The following is a 22,921-nucleotide window of genomic DNA, read 5'->3' as shown; positions in this document are numbered from 1 at the left end:
AGGTATTACTTAGCAATTTGTAAAAATTAGCCTTGTATAGGGGACATTGCACTGATATACTAATGTAGATGGTGTCTCCCCCTTGTGGTGGGAGGTGATATTAAGGTGAGTGTGTTAGAGCATGTGCATGGCTTGTTCAGAATAACTTACTAACCTTACAATTACCATACTAACCTCTTAGGGCATTATATACTTCAAATTGTGCTGTATAACAGAACTGAGTGGTATATCCTAAAATGCCATGCTGCAAATTCCATTTTCTATTTGATATTAGCCACATTGTTTTTTTGTATATAATTTGTAATACAGTATATATAATATATATAGCCCATGTGTCTATGTACACTTGTACATATATGTGTGTGTGGTAGAGAACAAAAAAGCGGTGAGAACTATTGTGATGGAGTGAGTGAAACAGAAAACAATAGAAATAGATCTACTGCTGATCCTAATAGTTTGTCATGCTGAGCGTCTGAGCTAAAATCCCCTTATCTGTGGATCTGTGATGTGACGACAGCTTTTGGAAAATGGCTTGAGAAGAACCTGAAATCTTCTTTGTTTACTAGGTCCCAAGTTTCTTGTTCGTGTGAATAATACGTTTCATGGTGTGCAAGGATGTTTTACTCTCAAATCAACATTTCTCTTTCTCTTGATAGGTGATTTTGACAGAGATGAACTCAGATGGCTTCCAGCGCTCTTTCTCTGATGAAGATGATATGACGAGTATCTCAGAGACTGATGTCATCTACGCCTTCCAGGCTCCACCCCTCTTCACAAGAGGAGGCTCCATGCGATTCTCAGGTAACCATAGGGAAATAAGGAGACATAAGGAAATGCTTCAGGTTTCTAGTAACTTTAGCTATGGCTAACTGGATATTGACAGTTAGAGATGCTGTAAGCGATTTCAGATGTTTGCTAACTTCGGTCTAGTCTCACAAGTCCACACATTTTACTTTTCATGGCAATTTATTCTGGCCAAGAACTGTCCACTTCTCAGACCGGAGGAAATCACCTCATGTGTTATTTAGAGGAGGCTATCCTTCTTAAAACAACTTTCATTCAAACTGATCAAGAATCTGACTCTTGATCTTTATCTCAGAAGTTACATGAAGTCAGCCAGTCAGATTGGAGCATTTTTTGTTGAGTCACTGACAGGCAGGAAGTACCATTTTCCAGAAGAAAAAAAAAGTTGCACCTGAATATAAGTCACACAGTGTTGTTAGAAAAAAATAATGTATTTTACGTGAGTCGTATTTTATAGTTACATCCAGAAATAATGTAAAATACCAGTAAATGAACATTATAAACAATATAAACATGCATTTTAGTTCCTCTCACTCCACAAAAAAATCCTTCTATTGAATGCTATTCAGCACAGAACAAGAACAAATAACAGAAGTATAAAATAAACTTATTAGTATTCATAATAAACAATATTTATTAAACGCCAAGTGCTTTACCACAAATTCATCAAAATAAATCACTATTATCACACTCAGTGATTCCACGTTTCCATTGCATTTCAGTTTTTCTTCGATATTGTACAACAGTCATTTTAAACTGAGCTATGCAACTTTTTCTGTTTCATTGACTGCATTTTAGTGTTATGATGAGTGGGCTGTAATGTCGATTAGCAAAATATTTTTGGTCTATGTTTTATGTGCTTGATGTTAACTGCCTTTTATAAGTCATGTTCCAGGTGATTAAAAAGAAATATAATTTATAATCCAGAAAATATTTCTTGACACTTTTTTGCTGATTACCAAGCCTAGGGCTATTACAGACAGATGTGATTTCTTTGGACACCTGTTTCATTGTTATCTGTCAGGTAGTAGGGACATTGTATGTGTGGTATTTAAAAAATATATTTGCTTAAGGCAATTTTAAGAAAAATGCAGGCATAAAAGTCAGTGTACTGGAAAATGTAGCATTATAGAGAGATATTTGCACAGGAATATTTCAAGTGTACAGTGACTTATCAGTCCAGTGATGTATTTAAATGATAGAATGCAGTGTGACTTCTTCCGTATAAATGAGCTAGCATTTTTTCTCCCAGTTATGTTCTTGCGCTATGTATTTTAATTTCACTGAAAGTTCTAAAGAAAACCTTCACCTTGAAGATTAAGATGCTCTGTTGAATTACAGATAAAACTGTGCTTATGAGTCTTCAGATAGTGTGGTTGTTTATTATGGCTGTCAGGTGGATGATTGAAGATTGATAACAATGCAAATTATGCTTATAGGGGCGTCAAGAAGAATGGAGGTTGTCAAAAATGGAGGACGAAATAAATTGACTCTCAACATGGCTGCCCCCATGAGGGGCAACTTGTAGAATAAAACAACTTTTTTTAGCTACTGATGTTACATCCCTTGTGAAAAATAAGTACACTTAGCATACATTTAAAAAGAGTAGTTATTACTGAAATAATATACTTTAAACGAAAATACTTAAATGCAAACCTAATGTAATGTTTTGGAACACTTAATTGCGTGTTAATTGCAATGAAATGCATTGTAAATGAAAATATTGTAGTTTTAATTTATATTAAAGGTGCGCTAAGTAATTTTTCACAAAAACACCATAATACATATTCACATACGTGTTCACATGTTTGTTTCTCCGAAAAAACAATGCTACATCCAGTTATTCTACTTTGAAAAAGTGCATTCCGTGTCGGAATGTCTGTTTTTGTTTTGGTTTGTGTGATTCCGCCCACTTGCAGTTTACCCAATAATATTTCGACAGCATGGGTTGCCAGTTTGCAGAAAACACAGCATACTGCAGCCATGGAAGTGAGCAAACGAACTGGGTCGCAGATTCAATCTAAAAAGCCTCAGCATCCATCTAAAAAGCTCTATGACCACAGGCATATTAAAACTCGGATAAATCAACTCACCAGTTTACAGAGTAAGGTTCGTCGCCCTCCAACATCAGTTGCGCTTGTTTCCCTATCGATACTCCACTCGTACTGCGTCTTGCTAAAGACGCTATGGGAAAAAGCCTTTTTTCTCCTTTACTGAAGCCTTATTCAATCACGCAGTGAAACTGCACGATCATTGGTTTGTGCAGTGTGATAAAACGAACCAATGTGTCGGCAGCGGAGCTGCACGAGCCTATGGCGACGGAGCCCGCCAGATCCCGCCAGAATGGGCGGGGTTATCTGGCTATATAATCAGCCGTCTCGCCATAGGATCCTCAGATTTCTTCTCCTTCAGCAACGACATCTCGCCTTCGCTGATCCCAAGAAGCCGCCATCGCCGTTGACACGCCTCGCAGCTGAGCCAGAGACCTCCTGCCTGCTGAGACGACGCTCTTCGCGCTCCAGCCCCGCAGAAGCCCCGGTCTGTTCGCTGCCGCCATCCGGCGAATTCACGCACTCTAAAAGAGCAAATTTAGGCGTTGTTTCAAATGCCTGGCCGACTTTGCTCCGATGACGGCCACAGCGAGTGCGTTTCCTGCTTGGGGAAATCCCATGCAGATGCAGCGCTCGCTGACACTGAATGCTCGCACTGCGAGCGTTTCAGTCTCGCCTCTCTGCGCTCGCGGATCGCTTTCTTTTCAGAGAGCGATCCCGCCCCTCGCGCCCTCCCGTTTTCTTCCTCCCAGGCACCTGTGAGGAAAAAGCGGCGGGGCAGAGGATTTCAGTGCTTGGCTGAGAGCGAGCTCACGCCGGCTCGAGTCCCGCGTGCCTCGCTTTTGCCACGAACGGTTTATTGTGGCACCCTCGTCCCGAACTGTGGGCGCTTCACCTCTGGCCGCTCAACGGGAGCCTACCAGCCTCCCAGAGCGAGTGCTAAATACCATTTCTGAGGCTAGAGCCCCGTCTACGAGACGCCTCTATGCCCTTAAATGGGCGGTTTTCTCCGAATGGTGTCTAAACCGCGGTGAGGACCCCCCTACATCTGAGTTGGCGGTGATTCTGTCCTTCCTGCAGGAACTGCTGGATAAAGGACGCTCTCCCTCCACACTCAGGGTGTTCGTATCGGCTATAGCGGCCTTCCACGCCCCTATCGCGGGCCAATCAGTGGGCAGGGACAATGTTATCGTCCGCTTTCTAAGGGGTGCCAAGAGGCTGAATCCGCCTCGGCCCCTTACTGTCCCTACGTGGGACTTACCCACTGTGCTGAGGGCCCTGAGGGGCCCTCCTTTTGAGCCGCTCCAGTCTACGAACCTTCGGTCGCTGTCGCTGAAGACTGCTTTGCTACTAGCACTAGCGTCAGTCAAGCGAGTAGGAGACCTGCAGGCGCTCTCTGTGAGCCCTGCCTGCCTGGAATTTGGGCCAAACGACTCCAAGGTCGTCCTAAAACCAAGGCATGGATACGTACCTAAGGTACTTTCCACTCCGTTCAGAGCTCAGGTCATCACACTCTCCGCGCTTCCTCCCTCTGAGGAGGACCGGGAGTTCATTCTGTTATGCCCTGTTAGAGCCCTACGGATCTACTTTGAGCGTTCCGCCTCCTTCAGGCGCACGGAACAGCTCTTTGTTAGCTTCGGTAACCGCGCCAAGGGGCTTCCGGTCACGAAGCAGAGACTCTCTAAGTGGATAGTGGATGCCGTTACGCTGGCTTACTCTTCCTTGGACCTTCAATGCCACATTGGAGTACGAGCCCATTCGACTAGAGGCATTGCCTCGTCGTGGGCCTGGTCTAGCGGTGTGTCCATTACAGACATTTGTGTGGCGGCCGGCTGGGCCTCGCCGTCCACATTTGCAAAGTTTTATAAGTTGGATGTACCGACCTTACAGGCCAAGGTCCTATCTGCTTAGATGAGTATGACTTATGTTGTGGGAACATCCCTAACGGAGATCTCTTGACTGCATGGGCACTCAAGCTCTCTGATGGGTTCCTTACATATCTCAGCCCTGAAAGTGCTGAGTATGCGAGGAATACATGGAATGACCCGGGCCGAGCGTGACCTCTATGAGCTCAGCTCGCTTTAGCCCGAGTATACTATTATACTTCCCTCTGAGCATGTAATGCTTATGGAGGTATTTTACACAGTCGTTCCTCTACCATAGCACGGCGTGATTGAATTGTGTTCCCATAGCGTCTTTAGCAAGACACAGTACGAGTGGAGTATCGATAGGGAACGTACTCGGTTACTATCGTAACCTCGGTTCCCTGAGATACGGAACGAGTACTGCGTACTTTGCCGTGCCAGGTAGCTGCACGACTCAGTCGTCGCTTCAGTCGAAGTAAACCTGAGGATCCTATGGCGAGACGGCTGATTATATAGCCAGATAACCCCGCCCATTCTGGCGGGATCTGGCGGGCTCCGTCGCCATAGGCTCGTGCAGCTCCGCTGCCGACACATTGGTTCGTTTTATCACACTGCACAAACCAATGATCGTGCAGTTTCACTGCGTGATTGAATAAGGCTTCAGTAAAGGAGAAAAAAGGCGTTTTCCCATAGCGTCTTTAGCAAGACGCAGTACTCGTTCCATATCTCAGGGAACCGAGGTTACGATAGTAACCGAGTACGTTATGTTGCGTGCCCTCAGTCTGACAACCTGTGTGAACACCAAGTCTGAGGAGTAGGGGGCTGGAGAAACAATATTTTGAATTTAGACATCAGTACCTATTTCAACAACGCTGTCATTAATATAAACTGCACCTTTAAATGCAGTTAGCTGAACTTTAGAGTTAATTTGTATACTGGTAAATTGCACATTTGTAGTGATTATGTTGCTATTTAGTACATTTAAAAGTCCTTCTGTAGTCAATAACTGATCTTTGATCATATTTTAACGTTTTTTCACATTTAAAAAAAATTTCTTCATGTCTTAAAATGGCTTAAATGTATCTCTACACCCTTAGTTCATTGAGTATACGCAGATTCGTGAATATGCAAATTAGTCTACTCCTCCGCTCAATGGCTCCAGCGCAGACCTGCACTACTTTCACTCAAATTGCAAAAACATGTTGTAAATAGAAACCTTTGACCAGATATGAAAAGGCCTGCCCCACACTCTGTCAGGATTGGTTACATATTTGTGATGTAGGAAATAGGGGCCGTTTCGAACTACATTTTTGACACTGATTTTGGTACACTGCAGTTTTAAGGAGAATATTCTCTGCAGTGGTGTTGACTGATTAATTTGCGTGGTTTGTCTTTAATCTAATAAATAAACCAACAGATATACATGTAAACAACAGTAAAAACTTGATTTCACCACAGGAACTTTAAAACACACACTTGAATAACACACAGTTCAGTTAAAATTATAATCAAGTAGTCTACTTTACATATGCGTTATTATGCCAGTCAACACATCAAAAAAGTGAACTGACAAAAGATTATTAAAACTTACACTACCTGTGAAAAGTTAATAATTAGAATAATTAAGATTTTAATGTTTTTAAACGAAGTATCTTATGTTCACCAAGGCTGATTTTTATTTAATTTAATCGATAATACAAACAGTAATGTTTTAACAACAATTAACAAAAATTTTAAATATTAACAAATCAAAATGTCTGTTTTCTATTTAAATAAATGTTAAAATGTAATTTATACGCTATACAGTTATACAATTTATACAGCCATTACTCAGTGTCACATGATCCTTCAGAAATCATTCTGATTTGCTGCTCAAGAAACGTTTTTTATTATTAATGTTAAAAACATGTGAGTGTACATGTACAGCAAATTAATTCACATGAGCGGTTGTTTACCTTATTATACAGGGGTCGCATTTTACTTGTAGCTGCTCATCTGGCTGTCAGCAGTTGGCTGATGACTGTATTTTAACACTTATACATGTTATCCATCTTAATTACATTGCTGATCATAGCAGTTACTTATGCAGTCATTGTTAGGTAGCACCTGGGTAACATTGTTAATGTCACCTGACATAATGAAATATAAACAGCATACGTTTTAAATGTGGTTACAACTGAAAATACTGAATTAGAAGCATAATGACTCATATACCGTATACCCATATACTCATATCATAGGCTCATGTACTGTATAGACATATACTCCAAATGTTGCCTTCCTTCTCTCTGATTTGGCCTTTTCTACTGCAGTGAATATTTTTTTTCTTTTTTTTTTCTTTTTTTTTTTTTTCCTTGGACAATTTCTAATCAGATGAGACTGTGTTGGGTGTCTGCCAAGGTGTTGTTATTGAAAAATGAACTTGTGCTTGTTACATTGAGAAATTGATATTCCATCTGATGAAAAATAACAACACTGGGATAACTGCAAAGAAAGACAAATGGATTGGCAATTAGAGTGTCCGTCCTTGTTCTTATCTAAATGCGGTGTTCTTTCATCCAAATAAACTTCATTAGGGTGTAATCCTGTACTACAAACATGATAATGAAAGGATCTGCAAGTTCAATTGAAGTAAATTATTTGAAATGTATTTGGAGTTTTAAGAGGTTTTAGAGCTGGACCTTCAATGACCAAGCCATAAAATAGTGTTAGCAAGTAACCTTGGGCAGAACCAAGGATCAAAGGATAATCCATCTTCCTCTATTTGGCCTGACTGGAGGCCATATTGAAAAACTTATTTTGAGACCATTTGGTCTGATCCTAATGCAAAAGATTATTGTTATTAGGAATCTTCACTTTTAATTTTCACTCATACTTATTTCACTTCTGAATGTTTTAAATCTATGGTTTATCCCGTGTTGCTTTATTTTACAATTGTCATAGGCTCCAGTGAATTGCAGTTACCTTAGATGGTAATTACAGCTTGTCTATATCAGGAAACAAGTGCTGCCCAGTTCTGTCTTGGGCCTCATTTCTTTTCACAATCTGCAGTATATTAAGAGTGTTCATCTAGCTGTGAGAAACTTTAAATTGCGTTATAAATAACTTTTTGCTGACTTTGCTTGAAGGCATGTTTTATACGCATATAGCTACTACAGCAGCGAAAGCTTCAGAGACAGTTTGTCATAGACTCTCTACCTCATTACAAGTGACAGTTACCGATCGGCACTAAAATGTTGGCGTCTTCTGTCGCTCTGCAGTTATGTCACAGCTTATAAAGCACTATTTTAAAACGGCACATTTTATGGCACATTTTTAACAGCACATTTTTATAAGAACATGTTGAACCACCCTCTCAGATTCAAGATATATTACAAATTGGGATATTGTATGTATAATTAGCAATGTTATGTGATGTAATACCACTAAAGTAAAAGTATTAAATAATCTTTTAGCATATGCAAAGAGAAAAACTGCTGTGATTGAGGTACCTTATTAAAGGTCCCATGGCATGAAAATTTCACTTTATGAGGTTTTTTAACATTAATATGAGTTCCCTTAGCCTGCCTATGGTCCCCCAGTGGCTAGAAATGGCGATAGGTGTAAACCGAGCCCTGGGTATCCTGCTTCGCCTTTGTGAAAATGAAAGCTCAGATGGCCCAATCTGGAATCTTCCCTTTATGTCTTCATACGGGGAAAGGTTACCTCCCCTTTCTCTGCTTTGCCCGCCCATGAGAAATTGAGCTACGACCGTGCGAGGCGAGCGCAATATTTTTTTTTTCCTCGAGAGACATCATGGCTTGCAAATGAGCGACGCATTTGTTTTGGCACTTCAGATCTGTTCTACTCTATGAACTGTCACATTCTATAATACAACTGAATGCCTAATAAAGTTGTTCACATTTACATATTTTCTGTTGTCATACATAAAACAAGTATAAATAGTAAACACGACCCATTAATAATACTTTAACCCTGAATAACTCACTATAACTCACTATACTCCTTAAATCCTGATTTATAATCACAACATCGTCTGATAAAATCAATATACATCTAACTTGCACTAAAAAGCGACTATATGCAGTGGTTTTGGCTATATTACTGTTTTGCGTCTGAGCAATAAACTGCGCATATTAACAGACAAATTATGTTCATATTTAAAAGTCCAAACAGTCAGTAAGCGACAAGTGCTTGGAAACGCTGTTTTTTAAATGATTTATTGATGAGTCTGCTGCTTTAAGGCAAACTGAAAGCGTTGCTTCTCTGCCGCTCGCTGCTCAGAACAGACGCCGAGAGAGGCGACACTGCGCCGGGAGAGAGACCTCGCACTCGCGGGGCAGTACTGGAGACATCTTCCAACTGAATGATAGGTTTAAAAAAAAAAAAAAAGTCGCTAGGTTTGTCAGTATGTACCCGTTATGGGAAAAAAGCCGCCAAAAGGGTCTGAAAGTTACTAAATATTGTTCTAAAGTCGCGCTCGTGTGTGTGAGACGCGGGAGCTGATGGCAGCGGGCGGTGGATATTGTTGCGGCCCGCCCAGGTAAAGTCTGTGTGGGAAACACTGACCATATCCAGACACAATATTTTAAACTAACCTAAACTAAACTATTTTAAACTGAGTTGCAACTTCTTCATCCGGTGCTTCTCCATCCGGATCAGATTCTGGGTCAAACTGAAAAGCCTAAACTGAAAAGCTTGAACGACTGCGTGTCTACGAGCCATTGTCATACATCCACTGTCAACATTAGCGCATGGTACTGTGGCTGCAAGCTGGTTAAGGCCACACACCCACCCTCCACCTTGCCCTGTAGTGATGTTACGTTCGTGAACGAATCGTTCTTTTTGAACGAATCTTTTAGGTGAACGAGTCATTCTCGTTCACGTAATCCATTGACTCATATTTCTCGTTCACTGAAATTCCTCCCTCCACCGCAGCGCGCCGCTATTGCGCGCATGCGTAGCTCTGGACCGTTTCATCTGTCAAAGAATGACTAAACCTCGAGCCAATAGCCTTCGAGTATGATACGAGGACGGAGCATGTGATTTGTTGAATCTAGTGAACGAATACGCCCTTCATTGAGTTGCTTTGAGTTTGAAAGAGTCAAATGAACTGTTACATACATACATCTCGTCTCATTATTACGTTCGTCGTTCGAACAACTGGTTCTTTGTTTTATTTTTTTATATTATTGTTTTATTTTTTTTTTTATTTTTTTATTTATCATTTTGTTTTATTTATTTATATTATTGTTTTTATGTTTTTATGTTTGAACAGTTACATACTTTTAAATAAAAAAATATTTCATTATGTTAGTCATGTCATGCACTTTTGTTTGTTTAAAAACTGTGAAACATAAAAAAATATGGCAGTATTGATTATTTGCGTCACGTCATCCCATCTCATTTGCGTCACGTGACTCACGTCAGCAAATAGCATTTCAGCTCGGGTTTAGAAGGGGCATGTAATTGGTTGGATCGAACGAACGAATATAATAGCATCATTGACTGAGATGGCTCTGTTTTGAGTCTGAACGAGAGAGAGATCTCCCGTTCGTGAACGAATTGAACGAACTGGTATCTATACCCAGTTCGTTGACCGGGTAGGTCGGCCATTCTGTCAATCTAGTTCATCAATCAGCAGAAAGCGGATGCAAAGCACAGGTATCCGTACTGTGCACGCTTGTTTATATTCATATTTTACATACAGAATAACTCCTCGTTTAACATAATCTCAGATTTGAACGTGTAAATCTCTGCCTAAACAATTAAATGTTAACTAGCCTAGTATGCAAACAAATAAAAAAAAACACTTGTGCTTTGGTCATCCGAAAAGAGTGTAATTTAAAAGATAAAAAGAGTAATGACTTTGATCACTTATTTAGACTTATTTTATTCATTTAATGAGAAGGGCACACTTTTTAATGAAGCCAAATCGGTTTTTATTTTGTTACAAATAAATACGTTAGTTGAACAACACATTTTGCCGCACATGCTGACGTATTTGTGTAATATGGAAAAATGGTCACTGAACGAATTAGTGAACGAATCATTTTGGTGAACGAACGAAAAATGAACGAGTCTCTGGAAAGAATCAAAATTTCCACCACTATTGCCCTGCCTCTCTCCTCCTCATTAGCATTTAAAGCTACAGACACAGAGATGGCACGTCCTAAGGAAAGCTCATTGTGGGACTGGCTCGTAGTGGCTGAAATTCTGCACCAAGGCTGAATTTCGGGAACGAGACTTCAGATACAGTACTAGGGACCACTTAGGCCTATATAAAAGCATCCAAAAAATAGCATGTCATGGGACCTTTAAGAATCTGTTGGCTCCTCCTTTGGCCTTACAATAAAACAATGGCAGAACAGATGTTGTTCCTGACCTGTAGTTCAAAGAGCAGATCATGTTTATAGCAACACCAAGGTCATGGGAGGGGTTTGATTCCCAGGGAATGCATGCACTGAAAAAATTTAAACCTTGAACGCAATGTAAGATGCTTTGGAATAAAGTGTGCCAAATGCAGGCCAGTTGTTAGTTTCAATGCAGTGCAATGCAATACAATACAATGCAATGCATAAAATGAAATAAAATAAAATAAATCTCTCTTTTTTTAACAGAGAGATATATTTATTATTGGTTCTAATTTTTCTGTTAAATGTTTATATCTTTTTACAGCGACTTTTTTCATTTACTGTTTTACTGTCAGTTATACATTAACTCATTAAGTTTTTATACATTAAGTTTTTGCCAGCACATATACAGAGTGCCCTCCCTTGGGAAGATGTGATTGACAGATGAGGTTAGAGGGTCATCTGTCTGAACAATTCTTAGATCATCTTACATCTGGATCTCTCTGAAACTGAAGTTGATAGAGGTTTGGTGAGGTCATGTGTAACTGAACAAAAACACACTCCACTTCTCTGATGGTGTGTAATGCTCTTGTAGATTTCCCTGGTATTGTCTGGATTTTCTAGCCCAAACCAGTGAAGAATTCATTCTGTATGGGCTGCTCTTTTACTGCCACATTAAGAAATTACTAAAATCTAATGTTAAGCTTGTAAGCATGTCAAAATTAATCAACATTATGCCACAAGTGCTGTACAAGTTACTTAACTTGTATTGAGGCAGAAATGTTCCAGTAAAGCCACAGTAGAACACATGACATACAAAGTAATGTTAAATCTTTTCTCTTTGAAGTATTGTATCATGTAATGAGACATGGTACAGATATTAAAGTAAAGTAATTAAATTGTACCCCAATCAGAAACCCTGGATGAACAAGGAAGTCAGGCTCCTGCTGAAGGCACGTGATGCCGCTTTCAAATCTGGCGACCATGAAGCTTACAGCTTATCCAGGTCCAATCAGAAGAGGACAGATTTAAAAACAACAACCCTCGGCGCATGTGGACAGGCATCCATGCCCTCACAGACTATAAACCAGCAAACAGTACACCCCCAAACAGCAGTGCCACCCTCCCTGACGAACTGAACTACTTTTATGCTTGCTTTGATCGTGGAAACACAGAACCACCCATCAAAGCTGAGCTCACACCTGATGACCTGTCGCTCACACTTTCCACCAGTGACGTGTGCGCCACCTTGCGTAAGGTGAACTCACACAAAGCTGCTGGCCTTGATGGCATCCCTGGCCGAGTGCTTAGGGCCTGTGCAGAACTGCTGGCTGAGGTCTTGACCAACATTTTCAACCTCTCTTTGGCCCAAGCCATTGTTCCCTTCTTCAAAACAGCCACCATTGTACCTGTACCAAAACATGCTGGTGCAGTGGCCCTCAATGACTTCTGACCAGTTGCTCTTACTCCCATTATTGCAAAGTGTTTTGAGAGGCTGGTTCTTTCCCACCTGAAAACATGCTTGCCCCCAACACTGGACCCATACCAGTTCGCCTACAAATCCAACAGGTCGACTGAGGATGCCATCACCTCAGCTCTCCACTCTGCCCTGACGCACCTGGACAGAACCAACACATATGTCAGGATGCTATTCATTGATTTCAGTTCCGCCTTCAATACAGTGATCCCATCCACACTGATCTCCAAGCTCATTGATCTTGTCATCAGCCCCTCCCTCTGTAACTGAACCCTGGACTTTCTCACCAACAGACCACAGTCTATTAGGATCAGTACCCACACCTCCTCCGTCCTCACTCTAAACACTGGGGTACCACAGGGCTGTGTGCTGAGCCCAATCCTCTACTCCCTTTTCACCCACGACTGCATACCTGTGCATGGCTCTAACTCCATAATCAAGTTTGCAGATGACGCCACGGTGGTAGGCCTGATCAGCGGCAATGAAGAGACAGCCTACATGGATGAGGTCCAGCATCTAGCAACGTGGTGTGCCAACAACCTTGCACTTAACACCTAGAAGACCAAAGAGCTGATTGTAGACGACCGGCGGACTAAGAAGGACCACACACACACTCCCATCTACAGTGATGGGACCGAAGTGGAGCGCGTGGCGAGCTTCAAGTTCCTTGGTGTCCATCTCTCTGAGGATCTCTCCTGGACCCTCAATACCTCCATACTGATCAAAAAGGCACGACAGCGCCTTTACTTCCTTAGGAAACTAAGGGAAGCTCACCTGTCCCCCCACATCCTGCTGAACTTTTACCGTTGCAGTATTGAGAGCATCTCACAAACTGCATCACAGTGTGGTATGGCAACTGCACTGTTTCGGACCAGAAAGCCCTCCAGCGGGTGGTGAAAACTGGCCAATACACCACTGGTGTCATGCTACCCTCCATCAAAGACATTTACCACAAACGCTGCCTAAGCAGAGTGAGAAGTATCATCAAAGACTCCTCTCACCCCAGACACAGACTGTTCACTCCTCTCCCATCTGGGAGACGTTATAGGAGTCTTCGCTGTCGCACCAGCAGACTCAGGAACAGTTTCTTTCCCTCAGCTGTCAGCCGACTGAACTGCAATCTCAGGCGCTGAACACTACATCCAAGATGGACCATCTAATGGATAGAAAAAAAACAAACAAAAAAACTGCACTGTTCAATAACATGTCTGCACTCCTCACTCACAATGTTCTTATTGTTTCCTCTGTTATTTTGCACATTTCTGATATTTTGCACATTCCCTTGCACATTTCTACCTCCGGATGCCGTTAAGGTTATTGGCCATATATAAACATATGCTACTTACATACCTCACTTTATAATGCACCTTCTGTTTATACTTCCTTGCAACCTAAGTTGTATGTACAGTCATTTGCACTGAGCTAGTCTCTCTCCCTCCACCTCATAACTTGCACTATATGTCATAAAACTTAATGTATATACACATTTTTTATATTTATTTATATGCTTTGTTATTTGCACTTCTGGTTAGATGCTAACTGCATTTCATTGGCTCTGTACTTGTACTCTGCACAGTGACAAAGTTGAATCTAATCTAATCTAATCTAATCTAATATGGTTGAAGTTGGAGTGCTTAATGCTTTATTGTTATATTGTTGAAAAATGTTAACATTTTTTATGTTAACATCATTGCCCAGTGATATGTTCAAAGATAAATAGTACATCCATACTTTGCCTGCATATGTATAGTATATTCACCTAAAGCAATATTATACTATATAGCAAATCTTGGATGCATGATTGTTTATATCTTCACAAAATGTGAACCTAATTATTGTAAAGCTCTCTATATAAAGTTGGATATATATTATATATCCAGCTTTATCCCAATACATACAGTACACTCAAATAAAGTAACGCACAGTAGCCTATACTATATCTCAACTGCCTGATTATTATAATTTTTTCGCAATATAACTATTATTGGCCAACTCTTTATGTAAAGTTGGACATATAAGTATGTCCAAGTTTATCTGCATACATACAGTATACTTGCTGTGGGCAGTATGCTATATAGCATATCTCAAATTCTTGATTTCTTATATCGTTACAAAAAGGAAAACTATATTACACAGCTCTAATCTGCTAAATGCAACATGAAGATTAAGATATTAAGATATATGTAAAGCTGCTTTGAAACAATGAATACTGTAAAAAGAATAGAAATATAGCAATACATTTGACTTGACTTAGCCAGGTTTTAAAAGAAATGAGTGTTATAAATGCATTCATTCATTTACGTACCTCATAATGTATAATCAAAATATCATAACTGAACCTTCTGGTGTACTTCTCTCTGTTGATGAATGCAGGACTTTTACAATCATTTAGAATTCTTAAACAACACCTCTGAAAACTCACGTTCATCTGCCTCTGTTAGAACCAAGTATCCACCAGACTTGGATGTACATCACAAGACCAAATAAATACAGTGCCCTCCATAAGTATTGGAACAGTAAAGACAAAATTGGTCTTATGACTGTGGAGTCAAGACATTTGCAAATATGATTAAAAGATGAATATGAGACAAAACTACAGAATGTCACATTTTATTATTAGCCGTTTCAACACATAGATGTTTTACCAAATAAAAAGAACAACACTTTTAGAGTTCATCCCACTCATTGATGTGAGCATAAGTATTGTGACAGTTGAACATAAGGCAGATATAAAAGATTAAAAGCTATTATATAGTTGCAGATCCCTTGCACACAATCACAGCAGTGACCCATAGACATCACCAGACTCTTGGTATCATCCTTTGAAATACTTTTCCCAGCCTTTAATGCAGCCAATTCAAATTGTTGCTTGTTTTGGGGAGTTTCTGCCTTTACTCTCCTCTTCAAATGGTGAAGTTCATGTTCAGTCGGATTTAAATCTGGAGATTGTCTTGGGAAATCTAAGACTTTCCATTTCTTTGCCCTTGTGAATTCCTTGACTGAACTGGCAGGGTGTTTTGGGTCATTGTCAGAAATATCAATATCAGAATCAGAATCAGAATGAGCTTTATTGGCCAAGTATGTTTACACATACAAGGAATTTGTTGTAGTGACAGAAGCTCCACAGTGCAACAGAAAGACAGTAACAGGACAGGACACAGGTAATAAAAACAAAATAACAAGAAATAGCCAATAACCAATGTACAAAGCAGCAAAAAAAAAAAAAAAAATACACAATATATAATATAGGCAACTATGTATGTACAGGTCAAGTATGTGCAAATTAGAAATGAGAAAAATTAAAATAAAATAAGTGAGTGAGTGTGGTGAATGGATAATATATTAGTTGTGTGTTCCACGTTTATTATTGAGTGTTCATGAGATGTATTGACTGAGGGAAGAAACTGTTCCTGTGTCTGGTCGTTCTGGTGCTCAGAGCTCTGTAGCGTCGACCAGACGGTAACAGTTCAAAGAGGTTGTGTGCTGGATGTGAGGGGTCCAGAGTGATTTTGCCAGCCCTTTTGCTCACTCTGGATAAGTACAGTTCTTGGAGAGTGGGGAGGGTTGTACCAATGATTCGCTCAGCAGTCCGGACTACCCTCCGTAGTCTTCTGAGGTCAGATTTGGTAGCTGAGCTGAACCAGACAGTTATTGAGGTGCAGAGGATGGATTCGATGATGGCGGAGTAGAACTGTTTCAGTAAGTCCTGTGGCAGGTTGAACTTCCTCAGCTGGCGAAGAAAGTACAACCTCTGCTGGGCCTTCCTGGCAATGGCGTCAATGTGAATGTCCCACTTCAGGTCCTGAGAGATGGTGGTGCCCAGGAATCTGAATGACTCCACTGCAGTCACAGTGCTGTTCATGATGGTGAGTGGGGGGAGAGCAGGGGAGTTTCTCCTGAAGTCCACAATCATCTCCACAGTTTTGAGCGTGTTAAGCTCCAGGTTGTTGAGACTGCACCAGACAGCCAGCTCCTTAACCTCCTGTCTGTAAGCAGACTCGTCACCGTCCTGGATGAGGCCAATCAGTGTGGTGTCGTCTGCGAACTTCAGGAGCTTGACAGAGGGGTCTTTAGATGTGCAGTCGTTGGTGTAGAGGGAGAAGAGCAGTGGGGAGAGAACGCAGCCCTGAGGAGCTCCAGTGCTGATGGTTCGAGTGCTGGATGTGAATTTACCAAGCTTTACTAACTGCTGTCTGTCTGTCAGGAAGCTGTTGATCCACTGGCAGACGGAGGTGGGGACGGAGAGCTGAGTTAGTTTATTTTCAAGGGTTTCCGTGATAATGGTGTTAAAAGCAGAGCGGAAGTCCACAAACAGGATCCTCACATAAGTCCCTGGTTTGTCCAGATGCTGCAGGATGAAGTGCAGTCCCATGTTGACTGCATCATCCACAGACCTGTTTGCTCTGTAGGCAAACTGCAGGGGGTCCAGTAAGGCTCCAGTGATGTCCTTCAGATAAGCCAAAACCAGTCTTTCAAATGATTTCATGGCTACAGACGTTAGGGCCACAGGTCTGTAGTCATTAAGTCCAGTAATTTGGGGTTTCTTTGGGACGGGGATGATGGTGGAGCGTTTGAAGCATGAGGGGACTTCACACAGCTCCAGTGATCTATTGAAGATCTGTGTGAAGATGGGGGGCCAGCTGATCAGCACAGATTTTTAGGCAGGCTGGTGACACACCATCTGGACCAGGTGCTTTCCTTCTTTTGTTCTTCCTGAAGACCTGGCACACATCTTCTTCACTGATTTGAATTGTAGGTGTGGGGGAAAGAGGGGTTGCTGGAGGTGTGAATGGTTGTGTGGAGGGGTGTTCTGGGCGCGTGTGGGGTGATCGTTCAAAACGACAAAAGAACTCGTTTAAGTCGTCTGCCAGGTGTTGATTCTCCAGAGTGCTGGGGGGTGGTGTTTTGTAGCTGGTGATGTCCTTCATTCCTAACCACACTGAAGCAGGATCACTGGAAGATAATTTGTTCCTGAGCTTGGCAGAATAATTCCTCTTTGCCACTCTGATCTCCTTTTCCAGTGTGTATTTGGCCTGTTTGTACAAGACTTTATCCCCCTTTCTGTGAGGATCTTCTTTGGCCTGACGGAGCTGTCTGAGTTTGGCAGGGAACCATGGTTTGTCATTGTTGTAGAATAGATGAGTCCTGGCAGGAATGCACATGTCCTCACAGAAACTGATATAAGATGTTACAGTCTTTGTGAGCTCGTCCAGATCATTTGCAGCAGCTTCAAAAACCAAAGTCCAATCAGTCAGGTCGAAACAGGCTTGTAAATCCCGCTCTGTTTCGTTAGTCCATCTTTTAACAGATCTTAATACAGGCTTTGCAGACTTAAGTTTCTGCCTGTAGGATGGAATAAGATGAACCAAACAGTGATCAGAGAGTCCTAAAGCTGCTCGTGGAACCGAGTGATATGCGTCCTTTATTGTTGTATAACAGTGATCCAATATATTACTGTCTCTGGTGGGACATGTGATGTGCTGTCTGTATTTTGGCAGTTCGCGGGAGAGATTTGCTTTATTAAAGTCCCCGAGAATGATTAAAACAGAGTCCGGGTGTTGTTGCTCACTCTCTGTGATCAGATCAGCGAGTTTCTGTAAAGCTGTGCTCACGTGCGCTTGCGGTGGAATGTAAACACTCACGAGAATGAGCGAGCAGAACTCCCGCGGCGAATAGAACGGCTTGCAGTTAATGAAGAGCGTTTCTAGATCTGAACAGCACATCTTCTTTAACACAGTTACATCTGTACACCACCTCTCATTGATGTAAAAGCACGTCCCGCCGCCGCGCGATTTCCCCGTTGATTCCGTGTCCTGATCTGCTCTGATCAGCTGGTAATTAGGCAGATGTAGCACGCTGTCCGGTATGTCGCCATTCAGCCAGGTTTCCGTGAAACACAGAGCAGAAGAGTTAGAAAAGTCCTTGTTTGTCCGGGAGAGCAGAAGGAGTTTGTCCGTTTTGTTGGGTAGAGAGCGGAGATTTGCCAGATGGATGCTAGGTAACGACGTTCGAAATCCGCGCTGACGAAGTTTCACGAGCGCACCGGCTCTCTTTCCCCGTCCGCGCCTCCTGTAGCATTTGACCAGAGCTACGGCTCCGCCAACTACAATGTCCAGCAAAACGTCCGAAAAATCAAAAACCGGTAGAAGATTTTGTGGTGTGTTCTGCCGAATGTTCAGCAGATCATCCCTGGTAAAACTGATCTTATTTGAAAAACACAAAACAGGAAAAACAAACAAAAACAATACGAACACTGAAGAGCAACGCACAATAGCTGCCATCAGCGGCGCCATTTTCTCCTTCAATATGAAGCACTTCCCAATTAATCTGGTGGCATTTTCTTGAATATTGGTAGGCAAGATGGTTTGTACCCTTCCAAATTCATTCTGCTACTGTCATCATACATTATGTCATCAGTAAATATGAGAAGGCCTGTTCCAGAGACAGCCATGCATGCCCATACCATGACACCACCTCCACCATGCTTTACAGATGAGGCTGTATGCTTAGGATTATTTGCAGTTCCCTTTTTTCTCCACAATTTTGCTTTCCCATCACTTAGATAAAGGTTCATCTTTGTCTCATTGATCCATAAACACAGTTCCAAAACTCTTCTGGCTCACCTTTGTGCTTTTTTACAAACTCTAATCTTGCCTTTCTAGTTTTTGGTGCTGGTCAGAGGTTTGCATCTTGCTGTGTAGCATCTGTAATTCTGTGTCAAAGTCTCCTGAGGACAGTAGATTGTCAGAGCATCACCCCAGCTTTCTGGAAGTTGTTGGTGATTTTACAGACACGTCTTTTAGGGTTAATTTTCACAGCTTTTATGATTTGTCTGTCACCAACTACTGTTGTTTTCTCAGCCGATCGGGTCATTGTTGGTTGCTGGTGGTTTCCAAACTCTTGATTTCTCCATGCCCTTTGTTTTTGCTATAGCTCTAATTGACTTCCTCATTTCTTTTAGCTTCCAAATTGCTTGCTTTTCTCTCAAAGTCAGCTCCCTCATCTTCATCCTGGTTTGTGTCATCATCGAATGCAAGATTCAGAATACAGAAGTAATGGATATAACTGATACGACACATTCCCTGATTTTAATATCTGAAGAATTAATGCAACAGGACACAGCTGATCACTTAGAAAGACCTGTGAGGCAACTGCTCCAATACTTATGCTCACATCAGATAGGGGGATGAAACTCTAAAAGTGCTGAACTTCTTAGCTGGTAAAACATCTATGTGTTGAATCACCCAATAATAAAATGTGACATTCTGTAGTTTTGTCTCATATTCATCTTTTAATCATATTTCCAATACTTTTGGAGGGCACTGTAAATAAAAGATCATGACTCACTACTTCTTTTTCTTTGTAATATTAAAATAAAACTGAACATACGATTTCTGTCCATATTCAAAGGAACTATATTGTTCTACAAAGGCATTCAAGCTGTGGGCTGGTCTTAGTGTTTGTGTCTGTAAAAGTGTGAAGTGTGTGTGTGTGTGTGTGTGTCAGTGAGGGACAAGTTTAATTAAGGCTTTCACAAGCTCACAGTTCCCCTCTTCAATCTTCTCCAGCTGGCCCTCAAATGAGACTCTGACGACTGAAGCCTGCTGTGAGTGTGTGATAGAGAGCGAATCAGAGAGTGAGAGAGAAACCACTTCCATCCTGCCATGAAAGGAAGATACATAAGCACTTGAAACATGATATTTCATTGGATTGCTAAAGAGAACCAATATTTATCCAGAAATAATTATTTTGATGGTGTCATACCGTAATCGTCAGGCTATGTAACAGTATTCATATGTAGAATCTAATCTAGGAACAATCTGGAAGCATAGAGTTTTACGTGTTATTTAATTATTTAAAGAAAGCGTAAATATACACTACCGTTTAAAGGTTTGGGGACAGATTTTTATTAATAATATTTTTAATAAATTAATGTTTTTATTCAGCAAGGATGCATTCAATTAATAAAAACTGCAAGTAAACGCACTGACATAGTTTCAAAAAATATATATTTTTTAATAAATGCTGTTCGTTTGTATTGCAGTCTGCAGCACAGTTGATTTTAACATTGATAATAATAAGAAATACCAAATCAGCATATTAGAATGATTTCTGAAAGATCATGTGACACTGAAGATTAGTAATGGTAGCTGAAAATACAGCTTTGCCATCACAGGAATAAATTACATTAGAAAACAGTAATTTTTAACTTTAATAATATTTCACAATACTACCGTATTTTTAAACAAATGAATACAGCCAAGAAATTCAACCTTTATAAAACAGTCAGTCGCATGATTGTCTGTGTCTTCTGTAAATAAATTGTCATATGCTTGGAATAATAACAATAAATTACTTTTTACACGAGTGGTGGGTGAAAAACAGAGGCATTCTGGATTTGGACGGCAATAAAATGTTGAAAATAGTAAATGCTGAAAATAGCTTATGTCCCCATGAGAAACAGTTACCATCCAAATAGGGATATAGGAATTGTGTATGCAATTGTTCTTTAAAATTGAATTTATTCCAAAAGTTTGCTATAAAATATACATTGGTCCTCCGATTTAAAAATTATCAGACACATTTTTTAAAAAGACACATTACACATTAACATTAAAAGTAAACTGTCATTTTAAATGGTCACGATGCGGAAAAAGTGACATCAGTAGAGTTTGTTGAAGTTCAAAAGTTTTTCATGCTTAGGATTGTGTATAACGTCCTGCATTGTTGGTTTTTAATCATACTGCGGGATCAAAGATCCATTTCTGATTGAAGTGAAAGATCATATCATGTCAGCAGTCACCAAGGAAACCAAAGGGAAGTTGGAATGATGCAGAAGTAAAATGTGAAATGATAGCCTACATGTTTCAAATACTACTTAGTGTCAAGTCAACACATCCAGATACACAAGATACAACATATACAAAACACGATTGATCTTCTAAAGTCAGAGAACATTGTGCACTGTAAGTCACAATTTTCCCTCTGCTTTCCATTCAAAACTTTTTGGGAAAACTAAGCGGCAAAAATGGGTCATTCAGAAATCATATACTGAGTATATTAACATGTGACCACCTACATTTACATTTACATCTTCATTGTCAGAAGTAATGCAATAAGCTCCAAGAAGCTGTGCTTTACAGTGATTTTAGAACAGCTAAGGAACGTTGTTAGGCATGATGCAGAGTGGAGTATATATAAAAAATAAAAATTTAAATGCTACAGAATTGTACTTACTGCAAATGTAATAAGATGAAACATAAGTGATATTCCTTTGTATCTCTTTTGAAGACCTGAAGAACTCTATAGTTATTTATAATTATATACTGCTATTTTAAAACACTAAGATATTTAATAACATGCTTATTTCTTTTTATCCATTGTAGGGTTCCATCACTCCCTCCCTTCCTCGCCATACATTGCAGAGCCTGAAGGTCACAGGTTACCACCCTCAGGGACGTTATCATCAGAATTCTTGAATCAGGGTGGTTCTTCAAAGATCCTCCTGCTAATCTGCAATGTTGCTGGGTCTGGCCAACAAGCTACAAGGTAACCAAAACACTACATATTAAACAAATGTTATGGCTAAGTCAGTGTTTCCTAAAACTTTTTCGCCAACTGAACACCAAATTGTTTACCAGAGATTCTGAGAAATGTTCTAACCCATTAAGTGGACCCTTTGATGATGAATGAATTATTTACATGTTGTTTAAAATTCATTGGTACTTTTTAAGCCTGGCCTACAATATTGTGTTATGGACCATGTTAATTTATTTTACGATGCTTTCATTGCAAAAATTACACAATTCTCATTTAAACTACCCTATCAGATTGAACATTTAAACCTGATACAGCTCTTTTAACTTTTGCTGCAAACGTTGAATCAGTATGATTTAATATTCTGTCCCACTTTTATGTGCAGAGACAATAAGGCAATTAAAACAATAGTATTATACTACTGATAAACATTCATATACTGGTGCCTCTATATTTCACCTTATGTTAATGAACTAGGTGTAGCTGAACTTTAACTCCTTTACTTTAGCTAAAGTGAACTTAACATGTCTTTTTTTAACAAATTAATTCTTTTATCCAGAAAGGATGCCTTAAATTTATTAAAGGTGACCATCTGAAATATCACAAACAGTGCCATTTCAAATTAATACTCTTCTTTTAAACTTTTTTTTTTTTTAAATCAAACAATGTGTCAAGGCATATGATGTGATGTCTAATGGATCGTGTGACACTGAAGGCTGGAGTAGAAAACAGTTTTAAATTCTAATATTTCACAACTGTACTTTTTACATCAAATAAATGCAGCCTTGGTGAGCATAAGGCTTAGATGAGATTCAAAAACATTACCAAATTTTG

General features: G+C 40.3%; 1 protein-coding gene across 2 annotated transcripts in view; it reads left to right on the top strand.

The window, feature by feature from the left end:
* The window catches only part of LOC306845431 (ubiquitin carboxyl-terminal hydrolase 43-like), a 114,852-nt gene that overhangs the window by 62,866 nt on the left and 29,065 nt on the right, over window positions 1-22,921 (top strand). For both annotated transcript variants that reach the window (XM_079378225.1, XM_079378226.1), the window contains exons 6-7: window positions 657-801; window positions 21,937-22,099. In XM_079378225.1, coding sequence (XP_079234351.1) covers window positions 657-801; window positions 21,937-22,099 — 308 coding nt within the window. The remainder of the gene's footprint in view (window positions 1-656; window positions 802-21,936; window positions 22,100-22,921) is intronic.

The sequence above is a fragment of the Barbus barbus genome, assembly GCF_936440315.1.
Source record: "Barbus barbus genome assembly, chromosome: 25".
Classification (NCBI taxonomy): domain Eukaryota; kingdom Metazoa; phylum Chordata; class Actinopteri; order Cypriniformes; family Cyprinidae; genus Barbus; species Barbus barbus.
The sequence above is the reverse complement of the archived record's forward strand: the minus strand, read 5'-3'. Positions and strand labels throughout refer to the sequence as shown.